The sequence below is a fragment of the Setaria viridis genome, chromosome 9, assembly GCF_005286985.2.
Source record: "Setaria viridis chromosome 9, Setaria_viridis_v4.0, whole genome shotgun sequence".
Lineage (NCBI taxonomy): Eukaryota > Viridiplantae > Streptophyta > Magnoliopsida > Poales > Poaceae > Setaria > Setaria viridis.
In genome coordinates this window covers 53802301-53818333 of record NC_048271.2, presented here as the reverse complement: position 1 = coordinate 53818333, position 16033 = coordinate 53802301, and the positions used below count along the sequence as shown (strand labels likewise).

The window sequence follows — 16033 nt, the reverse complement described above, 5'->3', positions numbered from 1 at the left end:
GGAAGGGATATCGCGGCCAAGTGGTAATGTTGCTAAGATCCTAAGCAAAGGGCTGACAAGAACAGGAGTACAGGACACAACAGCGACATGAGAGGACAAGAGACACACAAGATAATAATTCCAGACAATTCATTGAAGCCTATCGTCTCCAAGCAAAATGTGTAGTAGTACAAATTCACCTAATTAGTGTAGTAGTACAACAAACAAGCAGCAGCAGATTCGGCGAATAATTTAGCTTGGGGCCAGGCCAAAACGAAGCTGATGGAGGCCCGCAATGGGAGCGTGCGTCGTGGCCCTCGAATCACGCGGCAAAATCTCCATCCCCTGCAAGATTCCATCGGCAGGGACAACGCGTAAACCATTTCAAAAAAAGATGCATTGCAATCATCCGGCGGCGAGACGGTCCGGTTTGGCTTCTGGGCGAGAACGACTCGTGCGTCACACGGTTGGTATTCCACTTCGTTGCGGCCGATAAAAAGGACAAGGCAGTGCTGTCGTTGCACATATGCTGTAACGTAATGCTAGCTAATCAGGTTAGCGCCTTGCCGAGTTGTTTAGTCTGAAACTATCGTCAGTATCCCGGGTTTGTCAAATCGGCGCCTGTCTGAAAGCGTACGCGTGCATGTCTCGAGAGAATTCCTTCCAAATATAACACCGTAATAAAAATGGTTTTTCTATACCACGGATAGTTATCCATGGCTCCATCTTAGTATCAATCAGGTAGGCAGGGTAGGCAGGGTTCCAGAAACGATTTGCAAAACTGGCATAGACAATTTCTGTTTCTTGCACGATGCGACAGACACAATGGGAGCATCCGAATTTAGAATCAACCTTACTATTCTGAGGGGCTTGGCATGCAGCAAGAACAAATATACTGGCTGCAACCTTGAAGCAACAAGGAGGAGCATAAAAGTATTGGACGCATTAAAAGAACACCAATAGGAGAAAGTGAATCGTATTTTCCATCACAGATAGTTGCTCCAGACTGAGCCGTCGGAAAAATTTTAATTGTGCGGACGGAAAATTCACAAGGCCTCAGCTGGACCTTCAACAGCGTTAAAGCTACAGTTTCAAAAATGTAGCCAGCTCTGCAAAATTGACCACAGCTGCTAGTTCTTTGCTGGGGGTGACTTGGGCCTCAGGCTTTCGATCTCCGGAGTTGTCACAACAAGGTGAGGAGCCTCTGGGGGAGGGTTTCGACCACCACCTCCTTGCCATACTTTTCCATCCTTGTCCGCAAAATTCCTAATATATGTCTGCAAGAGAGAAATCATAACAGAGACTATGTAAAAAGATCTGCGGAGCTGATGGCATAGAAAGGCTTGCGTGTGTAAGTATATTCATGATGTTGTATGTCCAGCTATACCTCTTTGTTGAAGTTCGAGTAAGATAAATTTTTCCCAAGAGTAAGCCAGCCTGGACGGATGTTATGATCCTCGCCAAAGAGTTCAAGCCGCCTCCTTCCAAGAGCAAAATGCTCAATGATCCTATACATGTCCTCAGGCTTTTTTGTTGAACCTACAGAAGAGAACACATTAAGATCAACCATACGAAAAAAAATGAAAAAAATAATTCACAATCATGCATACAATTTGATTATTACAATAAGGGCTTAGTGATATTACCACTAAGAGATGCAGACCTACTGGTATACTTGCTATAGGTGTTTGAGTAAAGTCAATAATATATGATCTAGTTTCATTTTTTTAATCACAATTCTGATTATTGTAGATCAAAAGACACCAAGCTCACCATGAACAACTAAGCATGTCCCAGAGGAAATGGTAGCAACGAACAATTTGCTTCACATAATTTGTAAATCCCAAATTCCTAAAAAGCCAAGACAAATATGTTTTTGCCAACCAAGCCAAATTTACAAAACAGTACTACATTTTGGTGGACCAAACCGGAATATTCATACCATCGCAGCAACGAAAACAGAACAGAAAATTTGGAGAAGTTAAGTTTATTGAGTTTATGCACCCCATCATTGAAAATGATAACCCTTGGTCATAAAGCAAATAGTATATCACAAGCATATACGAAGAACAGGAATAAAGATCATATAAAACCTAAGAAAACAATACCATCAGTTGGTTCTTCAGCTATAATTATATCTGTGTCAATATTTGCATGGATGACGTGACCATCCGTGCTACGACGCACTGTTCCTTTTATGCCCATCAAGCAATGCTCCTGCACATGGAAAGAGTATATACTTCATAAGACGGACAGAGAATACAGGGATAAGAGAATATAAGCGTGGCATGTTTTCCAAAAAAATATAAACAAGGCAGCACAATGATACAACACATACTAGTTAACTACAACATTACCTTTGAATGCTGCAACAATGTATGTGAGTCATGCCGCAGACTTGGTGTTGCATTTTTCTTGTTCGTTTTCACCCAACAAACATCCTCACACCTACGAAATCCCCACTGAAAATAGAAAAAGTCAGTCAGGATCATCATATATTAGTTAATGCAGCATTTCATCAACAGCTCTAAATTTAAAGACATATCTAGATGAAATGAAAGCATAGAACATTGTTTATATTGCTATGCCTTCCCTCAGAGGGCAAAATGCATGAATGAAGCACATCATGGGTAAAGTTTAGCAGATCGACTATAGCAGCCAGGTCGCCCTCCTGTAAACTGATTTCAATCTCCCACCCCCCAAAAGGGATGTCATTACAAAAAGAATAATTGTGCAAGTATCTTTACTTCTGTAGAAAGCACAGTTAGTGATAGTAGTGGTTGGTTCTACATATGGATCTTCTGGGCAATTGTGTGTACCTATGTGTGTAAGATAATGCATAGAGGGCCTTCCATTTTATACATATGTGGTTCCTTTGTGGCTTAATTTTATATGTAATCAAATAGTTAGAGCCTAGAATTCTATATGCTTTTTAATGGAAATATGATGCACAGCACGGGCAACCAGCTAGTTAAAAGTAAAAAAATAGCAGCTATACTACCTTCTTTAGACATTGACGACCCTGTTCAAGGCCTACACCATCGCCAACCCAAAGGAACACAAAGGAGGGTGTATCTGCAATAGCCTGTTGATTCAAAAATACATTTTGACAAGTTAATTCTGCAGCATAAGTGAACCCCCAAAAGAGAAAGGTTTGAAGAAAGAAACGGGAATAACCTCAATCTTCAAATTCATAATCTCCTCAGCATTCCAATATTCTATGTGATCTGTGATTCCTGGTGCACGATGGGCATACTCCTCCCATGGAGGATCCACAAGAATAACATCGAACTTGGTACCAAAAAATTCTGGAGAAAGAACATGTTCCCGCAGGTCACACTTGTAATACATTGGCGGTGAAGCTGACTTCGCAACGATTTCATCCTTCCTCTGTATGAGTTCTCTCAACTTTGGATAGTCCTCTGCTACGCTTGTAAGATCCAGTTCTCTAATGAAATTTTGAGGCCGCATGCCAGTGTCCACAAAGTTCTGTGAGTAATCATTTTGTTCACCCCTTGAAGGAGCTTTTCTGTTTGGTCCACTGTTCCTATGTGGCGTCCAACCTGGTTTATCATGGAGCATGTCACGGCTTTGCGGGCCCATATGATTGTAACCCAATCCTGATACATCTGTTGGAGCACCTAACCCAGTGTCTATTTGATTTAAGTGAATATTATGACCAGAACCAGCTCCCACATTTGGTGTAAACCTATGTTCAGCAGCAACTGGAGGAGGCATGGGAAGGTTGGGAGGAACAGAAAGCATATTCACATCAACACCTCGTGCTCCAGGCCACACAAGAGGTCCTGGAAATGGCGGCATGAAGACGCCAGGTAGAAGAGGAGGACCTGGGGAATGCGGAATATTTGGTCCCATATGCTGCATTGGTCCTGGTGGCAGGCCGAGAGGACCAAATGGAGGAGGCATGATTGGCATTGGAACTCCAATTCTTTGAGAATCCCTTCCATTTGGCCTCCCCCTTCCTCCTCTAGATGGTCTATCACCTTTTGGACCTTGTTGAGGAAATGAAGAAACCATGCTGGTGCCGCCACTTGGATCTGATTCAGGATAATCAGTGGATTTATCATCAGTTCCTCCTGGTACTGAATCCCGATGTGCTCCCACTTCAAATCTTCTCCCAGAAGCAGAGCCCTCCCTTCCAAAATTAAGATTACTATTAGGCCGAATCTCTATGGAATCAGAATTGTCATATCGATTCCCATAGGTTGAGGGACCTCTAACACTTTCAGATCTACCCCTAGAATCTCTCCGGTACCCACCTCGGCCATGGAAATTCCCACCATCTAGCCTTTCCTGTGCATTTCTCCATTCAGCATCATTTGCCTCCTTAGGATCTCGCAACTGACTGTTCCTACCATAATCCTTAGACCCTTCAAGATCTCGGGCTTTCTCATTCCAACTTCTGTCCCTCCCTCTGTCTGATTTATCATCCCTTTGGGCTTCTCTTGTGTCAACCCTAAGAGAACCACCACTTTCATCAGCATAAACCTCATCTGTCCTCCTGACTGAAGCCTTTTCCTCTTGGTCCCGTTGTTGCTTCTCCCTGCTACCCTCCCTCCTCTCGGAACTCCTAGCAGAAGCATCGGGGCTAAATCTTCTTGAAGGTTCCCATTCATTCTTGTCCTCTCTTCCCCTCCTTCTATCATAGTCCCTATCCTTGGAATCATCAGGGCTTCTCCTTGGAAGTTTGGGTGATCGTGAGTCCTTTCTCACATTATAGATGTCTTCGTCAGCACTGCAGGCCAGGCCTGAGCTTCTATCTGAGTTCCTCATTGATTCATTCCTATCATTTGAAGGTGTGATCATCCTATCATCATCCTGATGCCCAACTTCATATTCATATCCATGTTTTCTGGATCTGTCAGAATACTTTCTGCTATCTGCATTCTCCTGATTTTCATGTTCCTCCTTCCAACTGCTCCTTGTATTAACATTTTCCTCAACTTCCTGCTTGCTGCGACCTCTACTAGACTCAGACCCATCCATCGTAGTTCCTACTGCATACAGTCAGGTAGCTAGAAACTTGAGGTATCTATACACAAAAGAATGATAAACAATATCAAATTGAGGTAGACAATAGCAAAAGGAAATAAGCATTCCACAGTTGAACTTGTTATAATAGAACTGCAGAACAAGGTCTGCAATCGAAAGGAAGTCTCTAATATAAATTTGCTGCACATTAAGCATTAGTAGTAGCAATAAGCATACAAATTCCAATAGTACAATGGAACTCCAAAAAGGAACCACAGACGTCTGCTATGCTGCTATACTATAAAAGGGAATCCTAACTATAACGAGTTGGAAGTAATGGATGAATCTGTAATATAAGATAAAAATCTAAAAATGGCATTGGGGAAAACAAGAAACTTGTATACAATTGACTGGCAACAAGTTCAATAAACACAGCAATGAGTAATTGACACCATAACTTTTCATATATCATGGAACTAAATTCCACAATCCTTCTAATAACAGTATCAAAATCACTATAGCATCAAATATCCCATACTAAAACATAGAACAGAGGTCACAGACTCAGAAAAATGAAACCCAATTAAAACCAGATCAAATCCGGACAAATGGATAATTTGCACATTTGTGACTTGAGGATCCACGGCATTCTCTAGCCTACCACCCGCTGCTGCAAACTGATCATCAGCTCCGCTTTAAGCCACTAATAACACATTCTACCGAGACGCAAAACCCTATTCCTGAGACAGGCACCGATAACAAGACTTTGCTGACGCTAAACCATATTATAAACCCTAATCAAAATCCATGGCCGTGACTTAAGCTGTAAGCAACAGCATGGCGGACCAGTGACGAACCCAAAATTTCGTTATTTGAAACGCAAAAACCCTACTACAGAAGCCCGTGCGAAGCCAGATTTCGTCGAATCCAAGAGCACGGATACAGGGCGCGGACGCCCGGTGATAGAAGTGGTGCTTACCGTGACGAGATGGGAGGTTTCGCCTGGGGTAGAGCAGCCGCAGAAAGTGGCCGCGCGGCGCGACAGGGGCGAAGCGTGGCGGTGGCGCCTTGCTACGGGGGTCAGTCGCCGCCGCCGACGGTGGCAGGGGGCGATGTCTGTGGGCAGGGCCGGCTGCGGGTCGGAGTCGGAGCCGACCTAATGCACAGTTGGGTCCTCCCTCGGCTCAGCTCGGCTGGAGCCAGACCCGTACCAACCCCCAGCCTCACGCCCTCACCAGTCCCCAGTAAACGGGCTTTAATTTACACCGTTGATGCGCGATCGGACGGCTGCTTTGCCTTTTCTTTTCGACTAGGGCGCGCACTGCCTTCTCCGACTGAACAGGCCCAACCCAAACCAAACCCCCGCGCCCGCGCCGCCGCCGCCGACGACGACGGCAGCATCCCACCGTTCTTCTCGGGCGCCTCTTCGGAAGCATCCTCGATCTACCCCGTAATATAACTGTACAAGAGTGCAGTTGCTTCTCCGAATTTCCAGCGCTAAATCTTCTCGTCCCTCCGCTGGATCAGTGGAAACCCACCCGTACCAACCTTACCCCCATTTCTTGGTAAGTCTTGATTGATTTCACATGCTCCAAGTTAAATCCGCCGGAGGAATTTCTGCTTCCACACATTTCTTGTATACGCCGTTCATTGTCTTAGCTGCCCAGTTATTGATGTACTGGTGTTTATTCAGTATTTTCACTTACTGTTGCTATCTTTATGACTGCCTGGATAGTTGGGTACTTGGATATGGGAATCTACAACCATATTTGGTCAACTGCCAAGAAGAATGTAATGGCAGTTCTACTTGGCGTCACCATTTCCGATCGTTGTGTGACATTCGTCTCGGTGACTGGTGAATCTATGTATCCTACCTTCACAGCAGCCAACAGTGTCTTACAGGGTATTGTGATTTCAATTTGTACATATCAAGCTGTCATGGACAGTTGGTTCATTCTTCCCTATTCAAGTAGTTTGTCTTCTCGTTTGTGCTGACCAGGGTGTTGGAACCAGGTGATTTCGTTTTAGCAGAAAGAAGATGCCTTGAGAAGTACAAGTTCTCACATGGTGATGTGGTTTTGTTCAAGTAAGGATGGGGGCAATTCCACAAAAAGATTGATGCGCTAACTTGTTCCATGTCTCGAGAGTCGAGTCTGATCGTTCCTTGTGTGGTCTGCAGGTGCCCTAGCAATCATAAGGAGTTGTTTGTGAAGAGATTGATTGCACTTCCTGGTGAGTGGATACAGCTCCCTGGGTCCCCTAAGGTTACTAAGATCCCAGAAGGGCATTGCTGGGTTGAAGGTGATAATGCTGCTCGTAGTTGGGATTCTCGAGCATTTGGCCCAGTAAGTTGCTTCTTCTCCAAACCTGCATCTGTACCCTTGTCTGGGTTAATAATGTACAAGTTGGTTGAATGAAAATTATTAATGCATTCAGTGTTCTTGTTTAGTATCGAATTTTGACAGGTTAGGGAACTTTTTGTTTCATGGTTGGATTTTTTTCGTACTTCAATCGTGAGGGGCAGTATTCTTAATACGCTTGTGGATCTGAAATCTATGGAGGCTGTAGCAAACCGCCCAGCACTGGTACTTATGCAAAGAATTTGAGGCTTAACTTCTTGTTATAAAATTTGAAACTCATGGGAGTGCTCTGGTCAAGTTCTGAGATACTTACCCATCATTTTAAATGGAGACTGGGTGCCTAGAATGTGCATATGGAGTATCTGGGGCTAGATTAACCATTAGGTGATAGAGGGCAGCAGATAACCAAACACACCAGAACATACAAAATTCATTCATGCTTGCCCTTGCTGGTATCTCTTTGAATAATGCTATATCATATTATACATTACAACATTCAAATATGCATAGTTAATATCAAACTACAATACTTAAGATTATTACAAAATGGTAAATTATCTCTTATTCCTTGTTGCATCTTTTTTGCTGAAAATCAAATTCCTATGGACACTGCGGACAATGGACAAAACTGCACAAACTAGATACAAAAAAAAGCAGAAACTGACAAATGAAAACAAAGCAAAAAAGTGTGACAGTCAAGACAACCTATATCAGAAGTTCACAACAAGCAATCATGTTAGTGCACCTGAGGTCAGGATCACACACTTTTATACTTGATGAGAACAGTAAAGGCTTAACAACTTGCAGAACTGTCTTCCTGTTTATATAGCTCTATTTTGATCTTACATCAGGAAAAAACAGGCAACAAACTTGGTTTAGTCTGTGTTCTGAACATATTGTTTTATTGATTGCCAAGCATGGGAATTATTGAATCATAAAGCATTAAAACTGCTACCAACAATATTTGTAGTGTGCTTGTTTAGATAGACACTATGGTTCAGTTCATTTGTCATTGGTCCAATCAACAAGTTGATATAGGGGTTGGCGAGAAAGCTTAAATTGGGCGCACAGTTTGTTCTTGGCTACTTTGAGCCGCAAAAGTGAATAAACTCACAATAATTATAAGAAACCAATATCATTTGTTAATATAAAGTATGCTGCGTTGGTACTTAATATTTTTTGTGCTGTTTTTTTTCAGATTCCCATAGGTCTAATTCAGGGGAGGGTGACCCACATCATTTGGCCACCCTCAAAGATTGGCCAAGTGGAGAGAAAGATGCCTGAAGGGAGAATTTCACCTGTTTGATTTGGCTCCCTACTACATGGATGAAAATTCATTTATAACATAAACTGCTCAATTGCCATTTATGATATGATAGTAGAAGTGTAGATCGAAATTTGAGCCTTACAAGTTTTGGCACCAGTTTTGTCTACAGTTCCTTCTGTTCACCATTCTGCTGTTATGTACTTATGTAAGCGGCTTGGTTTTTTAGACAATCAAGTGGAAAACTCCCATCATGGGCCATTTGCATCGTGTCATATGTTCTGTAAAGGCATAAGTACATATTAGTAGTGAATGAACAAAGTTCCTGTGATTGCACTGGGGTATTTGTATTCTGAGCTCTTGAAAAATTCTTAGAGTGGCTATTGGTTCAGTTTCACAATACTGGTATTCAGCATTTGCAGGGTAGTAAAACCCAAAATCAGGCTATTATTGTATTCAGCATACTTAGTAGTGACCCCAGCGGTTGCACTTTAATATTGTACTCATAGCTCCAGAAAAATTGAGTGGATATTGTTTCCGCTTCACTATATTGAAATTCAATGTATGCTGGGTATTTAAACCCTAGACTAGATCAGGCTATTATTCCGAATGTTTAATATGCTGTTTATGGGTAGGAAAAAAATCAAACAAAAGCGGAAAGGCCTGTGTTGAGAATTCTTTGCCTATCTTTTTTTTCTTTTTTTCTGTACTGAAAAATAAAAACTAGTATGCATGTATGTACACGCTGTTCTACATTCTACACGCACAAATTTGTCTTTCTCGTGGTCAGCCGGAACTCTGCTCCGCGGCAGCCATGAAGTTCATCACCATGCTCCTAGCCTTGTTGATGGTCATGAAGCACAGGAAGAGGTGCTCCTCCAGCTCGTCCAGCTGCTGCCTAAAGTTCTCCTCGTTCTTGCACAGCTGCTTCAACACCTCCTGCACCAGCCTTCCCTTCTCGCCGGCCAGCGCGCGGTGCTCCACGCACAGCTGCAGCAGCGCGAGCATGTGCTCCCCCTCGTCGCGCACCCGCGCCACGAGCCGGCTTATGGTGTCCATGTCCCTGTTCAGTATGTATGTGCCCTTGGCCGCAGCCTCCAGCTGCACCAGAGCTCGCCGCACCGTCCGGCCGGAGAAGAGGCCCAGCCACGCCGGCGACATGATCATCGGGAAGGCCGCGAACGCGGCCAGGATATGCACGCCGATGAAGGCGCCGACGACGGCCACGGCGGCGACGACCGTGATGAGCGAGACCGAGAGCGCCTGTCTGAGGCGGGCGAGGGTCTTGATCCGGAGGCGCGCCTTCTTCCTGCTGGAGTCCAGGCTCTTGAGGAGGTCGGCGGAGCTGAGCTGCACCTGGCGGAGCTTGCCCTGCGACACGGCCAGCGCGGTGAACGGCTGGCCGAGGGCGGCGGAGACGTCGGCGAGGCTGGACACGCCGACGTCGCGGGCGAGCTTTCGGAGCGTGTTCTTGAGCGGGCGGTAGCGGAGGCGGATCTGCTCGATGTCCTTGAGGAGGTGGCTGCACAGGAAGGAGGCGCTGGCCGTCTCGTTGTAGTAGGCGGCGAGAAGGTCGCGCACGCCAGGGTGGAGGCGGCCCTTGCGGGCCGAGGCGAGGGCCGCGCGGACGGCGCGCTGGTCAGGCTCGAGGAGGTGCTCGGCGAAGAGGCGGTAGGAGGGGAGGCGCTTGGACGCCGTGCCGGTGGCGCCCGGGCGAGGCACCAGCCCGGCGCCGTGCGCGAGGGTGATGTCCAGGACGCGCGCCCAGAAGTCGTTGTAGGACTCGGTGCGGAACGCGCTGGTGTACTCCTCGCGGAAGTCGAAGCTCGACGACGGCGTCATCAGCGGCTTGGGATCGTGCACTGCTGTGCATGCCAGAGCAACAAGACATGAGACTAAAGGTTAGCGACAGAGTTCTTGGACATCCACTAAATGTGTATGGGTCACGAGACCTTAATGAAGCAAAGAAGCTAGTTAGACGAAACACGCATCATGGATGGATGTCCGCAGCGCAGCTACCTTGGCGATGATGGTGATGGATGCAAGCTCCGAAACACTTGAGCATGTTATTACCACCCATTCTATGATCCAGTAGTCCACAAGGTTTCGTGAATGGGTATGCATGTGCACGCAGGGTCTTTATATACGGGGTGGGTTTATAATTTCTTAAGTTTCTTAATAATGCAGAAATGATGGATGATGTAAACAAGATTGTGCATTTTGCTATGTGTCAAAGCGAAGCGACAACATGCATCGTTTACGGATGTTTTGCGGCTGGTCCTTTTTTTGGCGTGTCGCTACACGCATGCACGCACGGACGCAACCGCACGAATTCAAAGCACGTGCGCGCGGTGATGATAGCATGATCAGACATTGTACGATTAATCGACAGGTGCGCATGCATTATCCTATATCAATGTAGGAACGACATGATCATTCAGTTCACACTAAAATGCATCAATGTAATGTACATACACGGATGCAATGCATACCTTGCTGGCCGTGATCTCCGTCGCGCGGCACGCACCCTCCTCCGAGTCCGAAGCACCCGAACGCGACGCCCATCGATCGACCAATGCAAGCTGCCGATCGATCGAGGCCGACGACGAATTCGATCGATCCAATAAGCTCCTTCCTTCTCCTCGGCAAGGCAAAGTGCGAGCGTTCAGTTTCCTGTAGCTCGATCGATCCGACCCGTGTTTCTTTCCAGTCAAAGTGAGGAGAGCCAGGGGGGCGGAGAGAGAGCTTATAAGGCCCGGGCGCGCGGCCGGCTCCGTCCAAGATATCTGTCGATCGATCTCGACGTGGAAACCGGCCTTGGGCGCGAAGACAAGTCTCCCCGTTCAATCTCCAGCTCGCCACCCGCTATCTAGACCTCTGCGATTAGGCGGAAGCTTGGAAGGAAGCACAAGAGGTTGGCCAGCACTCAACGGGAGAAAAGAAAACCGCCGCCGTGGCCGCGCGTCTACGCGAGGCCAGCAGACGACACGCGCACGTACTGGAATGTCACAGCAGCCACGCCATCCGCCCGTCGGGTCGTGGCAAGTGGGCACCCACCCCCGGCCCGGCCCCGCGCTCCCCGTTCGTTGCTTGCCCGTGGCTGCCCGCGTGGCGAGCCATGGGCGCGACCGCGACGTGCATGAGGGTGGCTGTGGATGCACCGGGAAATCCGGACGCGCGGGTTGCGTTGCGTCTGCCCGAGCGTTTCGCCAGCTGCGAACGCCACCGGCATGGCGGCGTCACGGCACAGGGCCGTGTGGTCCAGAATGCAGGAGGATTAGATACGTGCCACTCAGAGAACGTTCTGCTGAGAGCCTGAGATATTTCTAATCGGGCGCCCGTATCTTTCTCTGATCCCTGATTAATTCTGCGGTGCCGCACAAAAGGGGTGGGCTCCGAGGATCTATCCCGCTATACTTCGCCTTCTGCCTTAAGGAACAGTGTTCTCTTGTGAGTTGTGACGACGACGCGGATGTGGAGCTGGGGATTGTTCGGATATAGGCGGGTTGCGGGTATCTCAAGCCTCCTCGTGATCGTGGCCGGCCCAGCCAGCCGAGGGGCAAAATGGGTGGCCAGGGTGCAGTGGCTTGCACAAGAGACACCGCGTTGGACAGACAGACATACAGGCAGATGGTGGCATGGCGGCCGTCGCTGTTGGCCTGCGGTCTTTACGCGACTAGGCTTCAGTGATGGGCAGTGACGTCGCTGTTGGTCGCTGATTACGCCAGACAGCCAAAGGCATCACGTACTTGCGTCGCTATTGGTCTCTGGATGAGGATGTTTGTAGTTTGTTTCTGCGACGCTCAAAGATGATTGGTTCTTCAGTTCGGCTCACAGTGTGCAAAGCACAATCAACAAAAATTACAAATACTACGCCAGACAGCAACAGATGAACTGACAATTGTAATATGATTGATAACCTGCACTGCACAAAGAAACCATCACGATGACGTTTACAGCGTAGGGGCGATGCGATCCTACATGTTTCGTGCAGAGATGCTACTGCAGACAGACACGCGCACCGGCCGTGTCAGTGAAGCTCCAGCAGAGAGTGCCCAAGATGAGGTCACGCGCTGTTTCAGACAGGGTCATGTCAGAGGCCGCGGACACCGCCGGCAAGGCCCTCAAAGCGGCGCCGGTTACCTAGGAGGAGAACAGGACGGCGGACCACGGCGACGACGAGGCGGCGGCGACACGCGGGCCGCGCGTGCGTGGGGCATTTCGCGGCGAGTATATGTGCTAAGGCGCCGCGCCGGAAGGATTTGCTCAGGCACTGGTGGCGTTATAGCCTCGGACAAGGAGACGACGACCTCCGGTGGGAGCGCGGCGCATCGACGCGAAGCCGTGATCTCCGACGAAGCAGGGCGCGACGGCGGCGGCGAGCGCGCGCCGGACACTCGGGGTGGACGGTATTTCATTTACCGTCCGGGGTTTAGGCCATCTGGACCGTCGGATCCCATTCGCGAGGCCAGGAGCTCGAGGCTAAGTCAAAGCGGATCGCCACGACCGCACGACGGGAGAGAAGCTCGAGCATGTCGAGGTGCCGCGCTTCCCGTCCGCCGACCATACTCTCGTCGCGGGCCCCGACCGGCTTCCGCCGCCCGTTCCGCGAGCCCCACCGCGCGCCGCCCATCCTCAGCTTCCCCTGCGACGCCTGGCCCGGCACGCACTTCGTCCCCGTCTCCACTTTCCGCTCGCCCCGGCTCCGTCCCGGCCGGCCTCCGCTCCTGGCGAGCGCAACCGACCAGCCTCCGCCACGGTCGCGTCCTGCTGCGCCCTCTTCCTCACCTACCTGACTTACTGCCAGCGCCGCCGTACCCGTACCGCCAGAACGCCGCCGCGTTGCTCTGCGCGGGCGACGGCGATCACCCCGACTGCTGCGTGCGTATCATCTTTATTTCAGGTCATGAGATGCAGCAGACAGCATGTTACACTTTGTTGCAGTTTTAAGCATTCAGAACAGTCAAAGTTTTGTTTGTCAACCTTTGCTCTTTCTGATGCTTCAGAATACATGTGTAGGCAAAGTGCTGGTGCTCTAATGCTTTGCGAGTAAATCTCTGTGTGAGCAAAAGTTCAGCTCACTTTACAGTAGTTGTTTTACTGATATGATCAGCCACCTGTACCGTAGAGTTAGAAGGGAAAGAATAATGGGTAATGCTGCTCTATGTTTTGATGCGTTAGCCTGCACCTGTTCCTGAACATTAGCCTTGAACAGGAAAAGAAGAATGAGTAACATGCAGACACTGATAAGGGTATAGAGCAGTAAGACTTCAGAGATCTGAAAGGTTCCGGGTCAAATGTACATCATGCACGGATTGAAATCAGGTATACAGGAACGTTACGTTAGTCCCAAGAAGATGATCATTTAGTCGGGCGACATTAGCTGGAGCGTTTTCTGAACATTAGATGCGTCGTTTAACTTCTCTTCCGGCCCCATTTCTGATTGGAATTTTGACAGCACGCAACGGACTGTTCACCGCCAGTCCGCCATCCATGCGTGTTGCTGATTGTGATCTGATTGATAATCTGCACGAAGAAACCATCAGTTTGCCATTTGCAGTGTACGGGCGACGCGATTCTCCGTGTATTGTGCAGATATGCCATTGTAGACAGACATGCGCTCCCACCGTGTCAGTCAAGTTCAAGCAAGAGTGCCCAAGCTGAGGTCAAGCGCTGTCGTGGACAGCAGGACAGGGGCACCGCGGAGGCTGCGGCCACCGTCTGCGATTACCTTAAAGCGGCGGCGGTTATCTCGGAGGAGAACAGGACGGCGGGCCACGGCGACGACGAGGCGGCGGCGACACGCGCGCGCCACGGTTCATCGCAGCGCGTGCGCGGGCATTGCGCGGCGAGTATAGGTGCGAAGGCGCCGCGCCGGAAGGAGGCGCTCAGGAACGGGTGGCGTTGTGGCATCGGACACGGAGACGAAGACCTCCGGTGGGAGCGCGGCGCATCTACGCGAAGCCGTGATCTCCGACGAAGCCGGGGCGGCGCGACGGCGGCGGCGAGCGGGGAGCGCGCGCTGGACGCCCGGGGTGGACGGTATTTCATTTACCGCCCACCCCGGACGGTATCTCATTTACCGTCCGGGCCTTAGGCAACTTGGACCGTCGAATCCCATTCGCACGGCTAGGATCCCATGACCAAGTCAAAGCGGTTCGCCACGGTCACGTCGATCTCGGAGCTCGAGCTTGTCGAGGTGCCGCGCTTCCTGCCCGCGGACCCGCGCTCGTCGCGGGCCCCGGCTTCCGCGAGCGCCACCGCGCGCCACCCACGCTGGCCTTCCTCTGCAACGCCTCGCCGGGCACGTGCTAGATGCCCGCCGCCGGCCTCCGCGGCTGGCGCGCGCTATATGCCCGCCGCCGCTGTCGCGTTCTCCTGCGCTGGGACCCCAAGAGGGACGTCTCCGGGGGCTGCGCCCTCACCGTCTGGGATCTGATCACGGACTAGCGGAGGGACCTACCTGACTTGCTGCCGGCGCCGTACCCGGCAAAGGTGCTAACCAGTGCAAGGTCCAAGCAGTCCACAACCATGGGAGTCATCATGAGCAAGAAGAGCTTCTGACGTTGGCGATCTCCTTGCTCGCCGTCCTGCACCTCCTCCTCCCGCGGTGCGACGCCGCGCGCCCCGTCTCCGAGACAGCCACCATCGACGGCAGCCGGAGCCAGCATCTGCCGCTCCGCGGGTCGCTGCTGCGCGGCCCGGAGAGCGGCGCGTTCGACGGCGGCGGCGCGGATTCTTACAGCGGCGGCTCCGACGGCCTCGTCCTGAAGTTGAACGGGCAGGCGCGCGGCTAGTCCACCTACGCCAAGAGGCGGTAGGAGGGGAGGCGCTTGGACGCCGTGCCGCCGCCCGGACGCGGCACCAGGCCGGCCGGCGCCTTGCGCAAGGGTGATGTCCAGGACGCGCGCCTACCGCCTAGAAGTTGTTGTAGGATTCGGTGCAGAGCGCGCTGGTGTACTGCTCGCGGAAGTCGAAGCTCGACGACGACTTCCATCAGGGTCTTGGTGTCGTGCACTTCTGTATGCCAGAGGATTAACAAGACATGATACTAAGTTTAGCGACAGAGTTCTTCAACACTGCAGTGGCTTGCACAAGAGACACCGCGTTGGACAGACAGACAGGCAAATGGTGGCATGGCGGCCGTCGCTGTTGGCCTGCGGTCTCTACGCGACTAGGCTTCAGTGATGGGCAGTGACGTCGCTGTTGGTCGCTGATTACGCCAGACAGCCAAAGGCATCACGTACTTGTGTCGGTGTCGCTATTGGTTTCTGGATGAGGATCTTGGCAGTTGCTTCTGATGCTCATAAATGATTGGTTCTTCAGTTCCGCTCACAGTGTGCTGAGCACATTCAACAAAAGTTTACAAATACTACGCCAGACACAGACAGCAACAAATGAACTGACAAAACAGCAAGAGAAAACAACGGGCAACGTC

The 16033-nt window shown here is 49.9% G+C and overlaps 3 protein-coding genes across 6 annotated transcripts; 1 reads left to right on the top strand and 2 right to left on the bottom strand.

The window, feature by feature from the left end:
- Window positions 1-939: 939 nt before the first annotated feature.
- On the bottom strand, window positions 940-6134 carry LOC117837563 (uncharacterized). Of its 2 annotated transcripts, none has more exons than XM_034717247.2 (7): window positions 5951-6134; window positions 3157-5032; window positions 2981-3064; window positions 2337-2441; window positions 2088-2196; window positions 1367-1518; window positions 940-1256 (listed from the first exon to the last, which is right to left on the bottom strand). In XM_034717247.2, the coding sequence occupies exons 2-7, from the start codon at window positions 4984-4986 to the stop codon at window positions 1110-1112; spliced, it is 2427 nt and encodes an 808-aa protein (XP_034573138.1). In that variant the 5' UTR covers window positions 4987-5032; window positions 5951-6134; the 3' UTR covers window positions 940-1109. The 2 variants fall into 2 exon arrangements, with proteins under 2 accessions (XP_034573138.1, XP_034573140.1); XM_034717249.2 differs by having other exon boundaries at window positions 3157-4997.
- A 128-nt stretch (window positions 6135-6262) lies between these two features.
- LOC117837565 (uncharacterized) lies at window positions 6263-8939 on the top strand. 2 transcript variants are annotated; one of them, XR_011896981.1, is made up of 6 exons: window positions 6263-6536; window positions 6707-6874; window positions 6985-7057; window positions 7151-7316; window positions 7421-7556; window positions 8530-8939. XR_011896981.1 is itself a non-coding variant. In XM_034717254.2 (5 exons), exons 2-5 carry the CDS (start codon window positions 6721-6723, stop codon window positions 8635-8637), a joined length of 501 nt encoding a protein of 166 aa, XP_034573145.1. In that variant the 5' UTR covers window positions 6269-6536; window positions 6707-6720; the 3' UTR covers window positions 8638-8939. The 2 variants fall into 2 exon arrangements, 1 of the variants encoding a protein (XP_034573145.1); XM_034717254.2 differs by lacking the exon at window positions 7421-7556 and having other exon boundaries at window positions 6269-6536.
- Window positions 8940-9115: 176 nt separating this feature from the next.
- On the bottom strand, window positions 9116-11782 carry LOC117837564 (UPF0496 protein 3). 2 transcript variants are annotated; one of them, XM_034717250.2, is made up of 2 exons: window positions 11088-11782; window positions 9116-10460 (listed from the first exon to the last, which is right to left on the bottom strand). In XM_034717250.2, the coding sequence occupies exons 1-2, from the start codon at window positions 11158-11160 to the stop codon at window positions 9382-9384; spliced, it is 1152 nt and encodes a 383-aa protein (XP_034573141.1). In that variant the 5' UTR covers window positions 11161-11782; the 3' UTR covers window positions 9116-9381. The 2 variants fall into 2 exon arrangements, with proteins under 2 accessions (XP_034573141.1, XP_072146702.1); XM_072290601.1 differs by having other exon boundaries at window positions 9116-10457; window positions 11088-11779.
- Window positions 11783-16033: the final 4251 nt, after the last annotated feature.

What these genes read in the sequence shown, in the direction of transcription:
- LOC117837563 (XM_034717247.2), bottom strand. Translation starts at nt 4,986, where the DNA reads ATGGATGGGTCTGAGTCTAGTAGAGGTCGCAGCAAGCAGGAAGTTGAG. An exon ending in AGCTGAAGAACCAACTGATG is followed by an intron (nt 1,519 to 2,087) that starts GTATTGTTTTCT and finishes TCTCTTCTGTAG; the next exon opens with GTTCAACAAAAAAGCCTGAG. An exon ending in ACTCGAACTTCAACAAAGAG is followed by an intron (nt 1,257 to 1,366) that starts GTATAGCTGGAC and finishes TCTCTCTTGCAG; the next exon opens with ACATATATTAGGAATTTTGC.
- LOC117837564 (XM_034717250.2), bottom strand. Translation starts at nt 11,160, where the DNA reads ATGGGCGTCGCGTTCGGGTGCTTCGGACTCGGAGGAGGGTGCGTGCCG. An exon ending in CGGAGATCACGGCCAGCAAG is followed by an intron (nt 10,461 to 11,087) that starts GTATGCATTGCA and finishes TGGCATGCACAG; the next exon opens with CAGTGCACGATCCCAAGCCG.
- LOC117837565 (XM_034717254.2), top strand. Translation starts at nt 6,721, where the DNA reads ATGGGAATCTACAACCATATTTGGTCAACTGCCAAGAAGAATGTAATG. An exon ending in AGCCAACAGTGTCTTACAGG is followed by an intron (nt 6,875 to 6,984) that starts GTATTGTGATTT and finishes TGTTGGAACCAG; the next exon opens with GTGATTTCGTTTTAGCAGAA. An exon ending in ATTCTCGAGCATTTGGCCCA is followed by an intron (nt 7,317 to 8,529) that starts GTAAGTTGCTTC and finishes GTTTTTTTTCAG; the next exon opens with ATTCCCATAGGTCTAATTCA.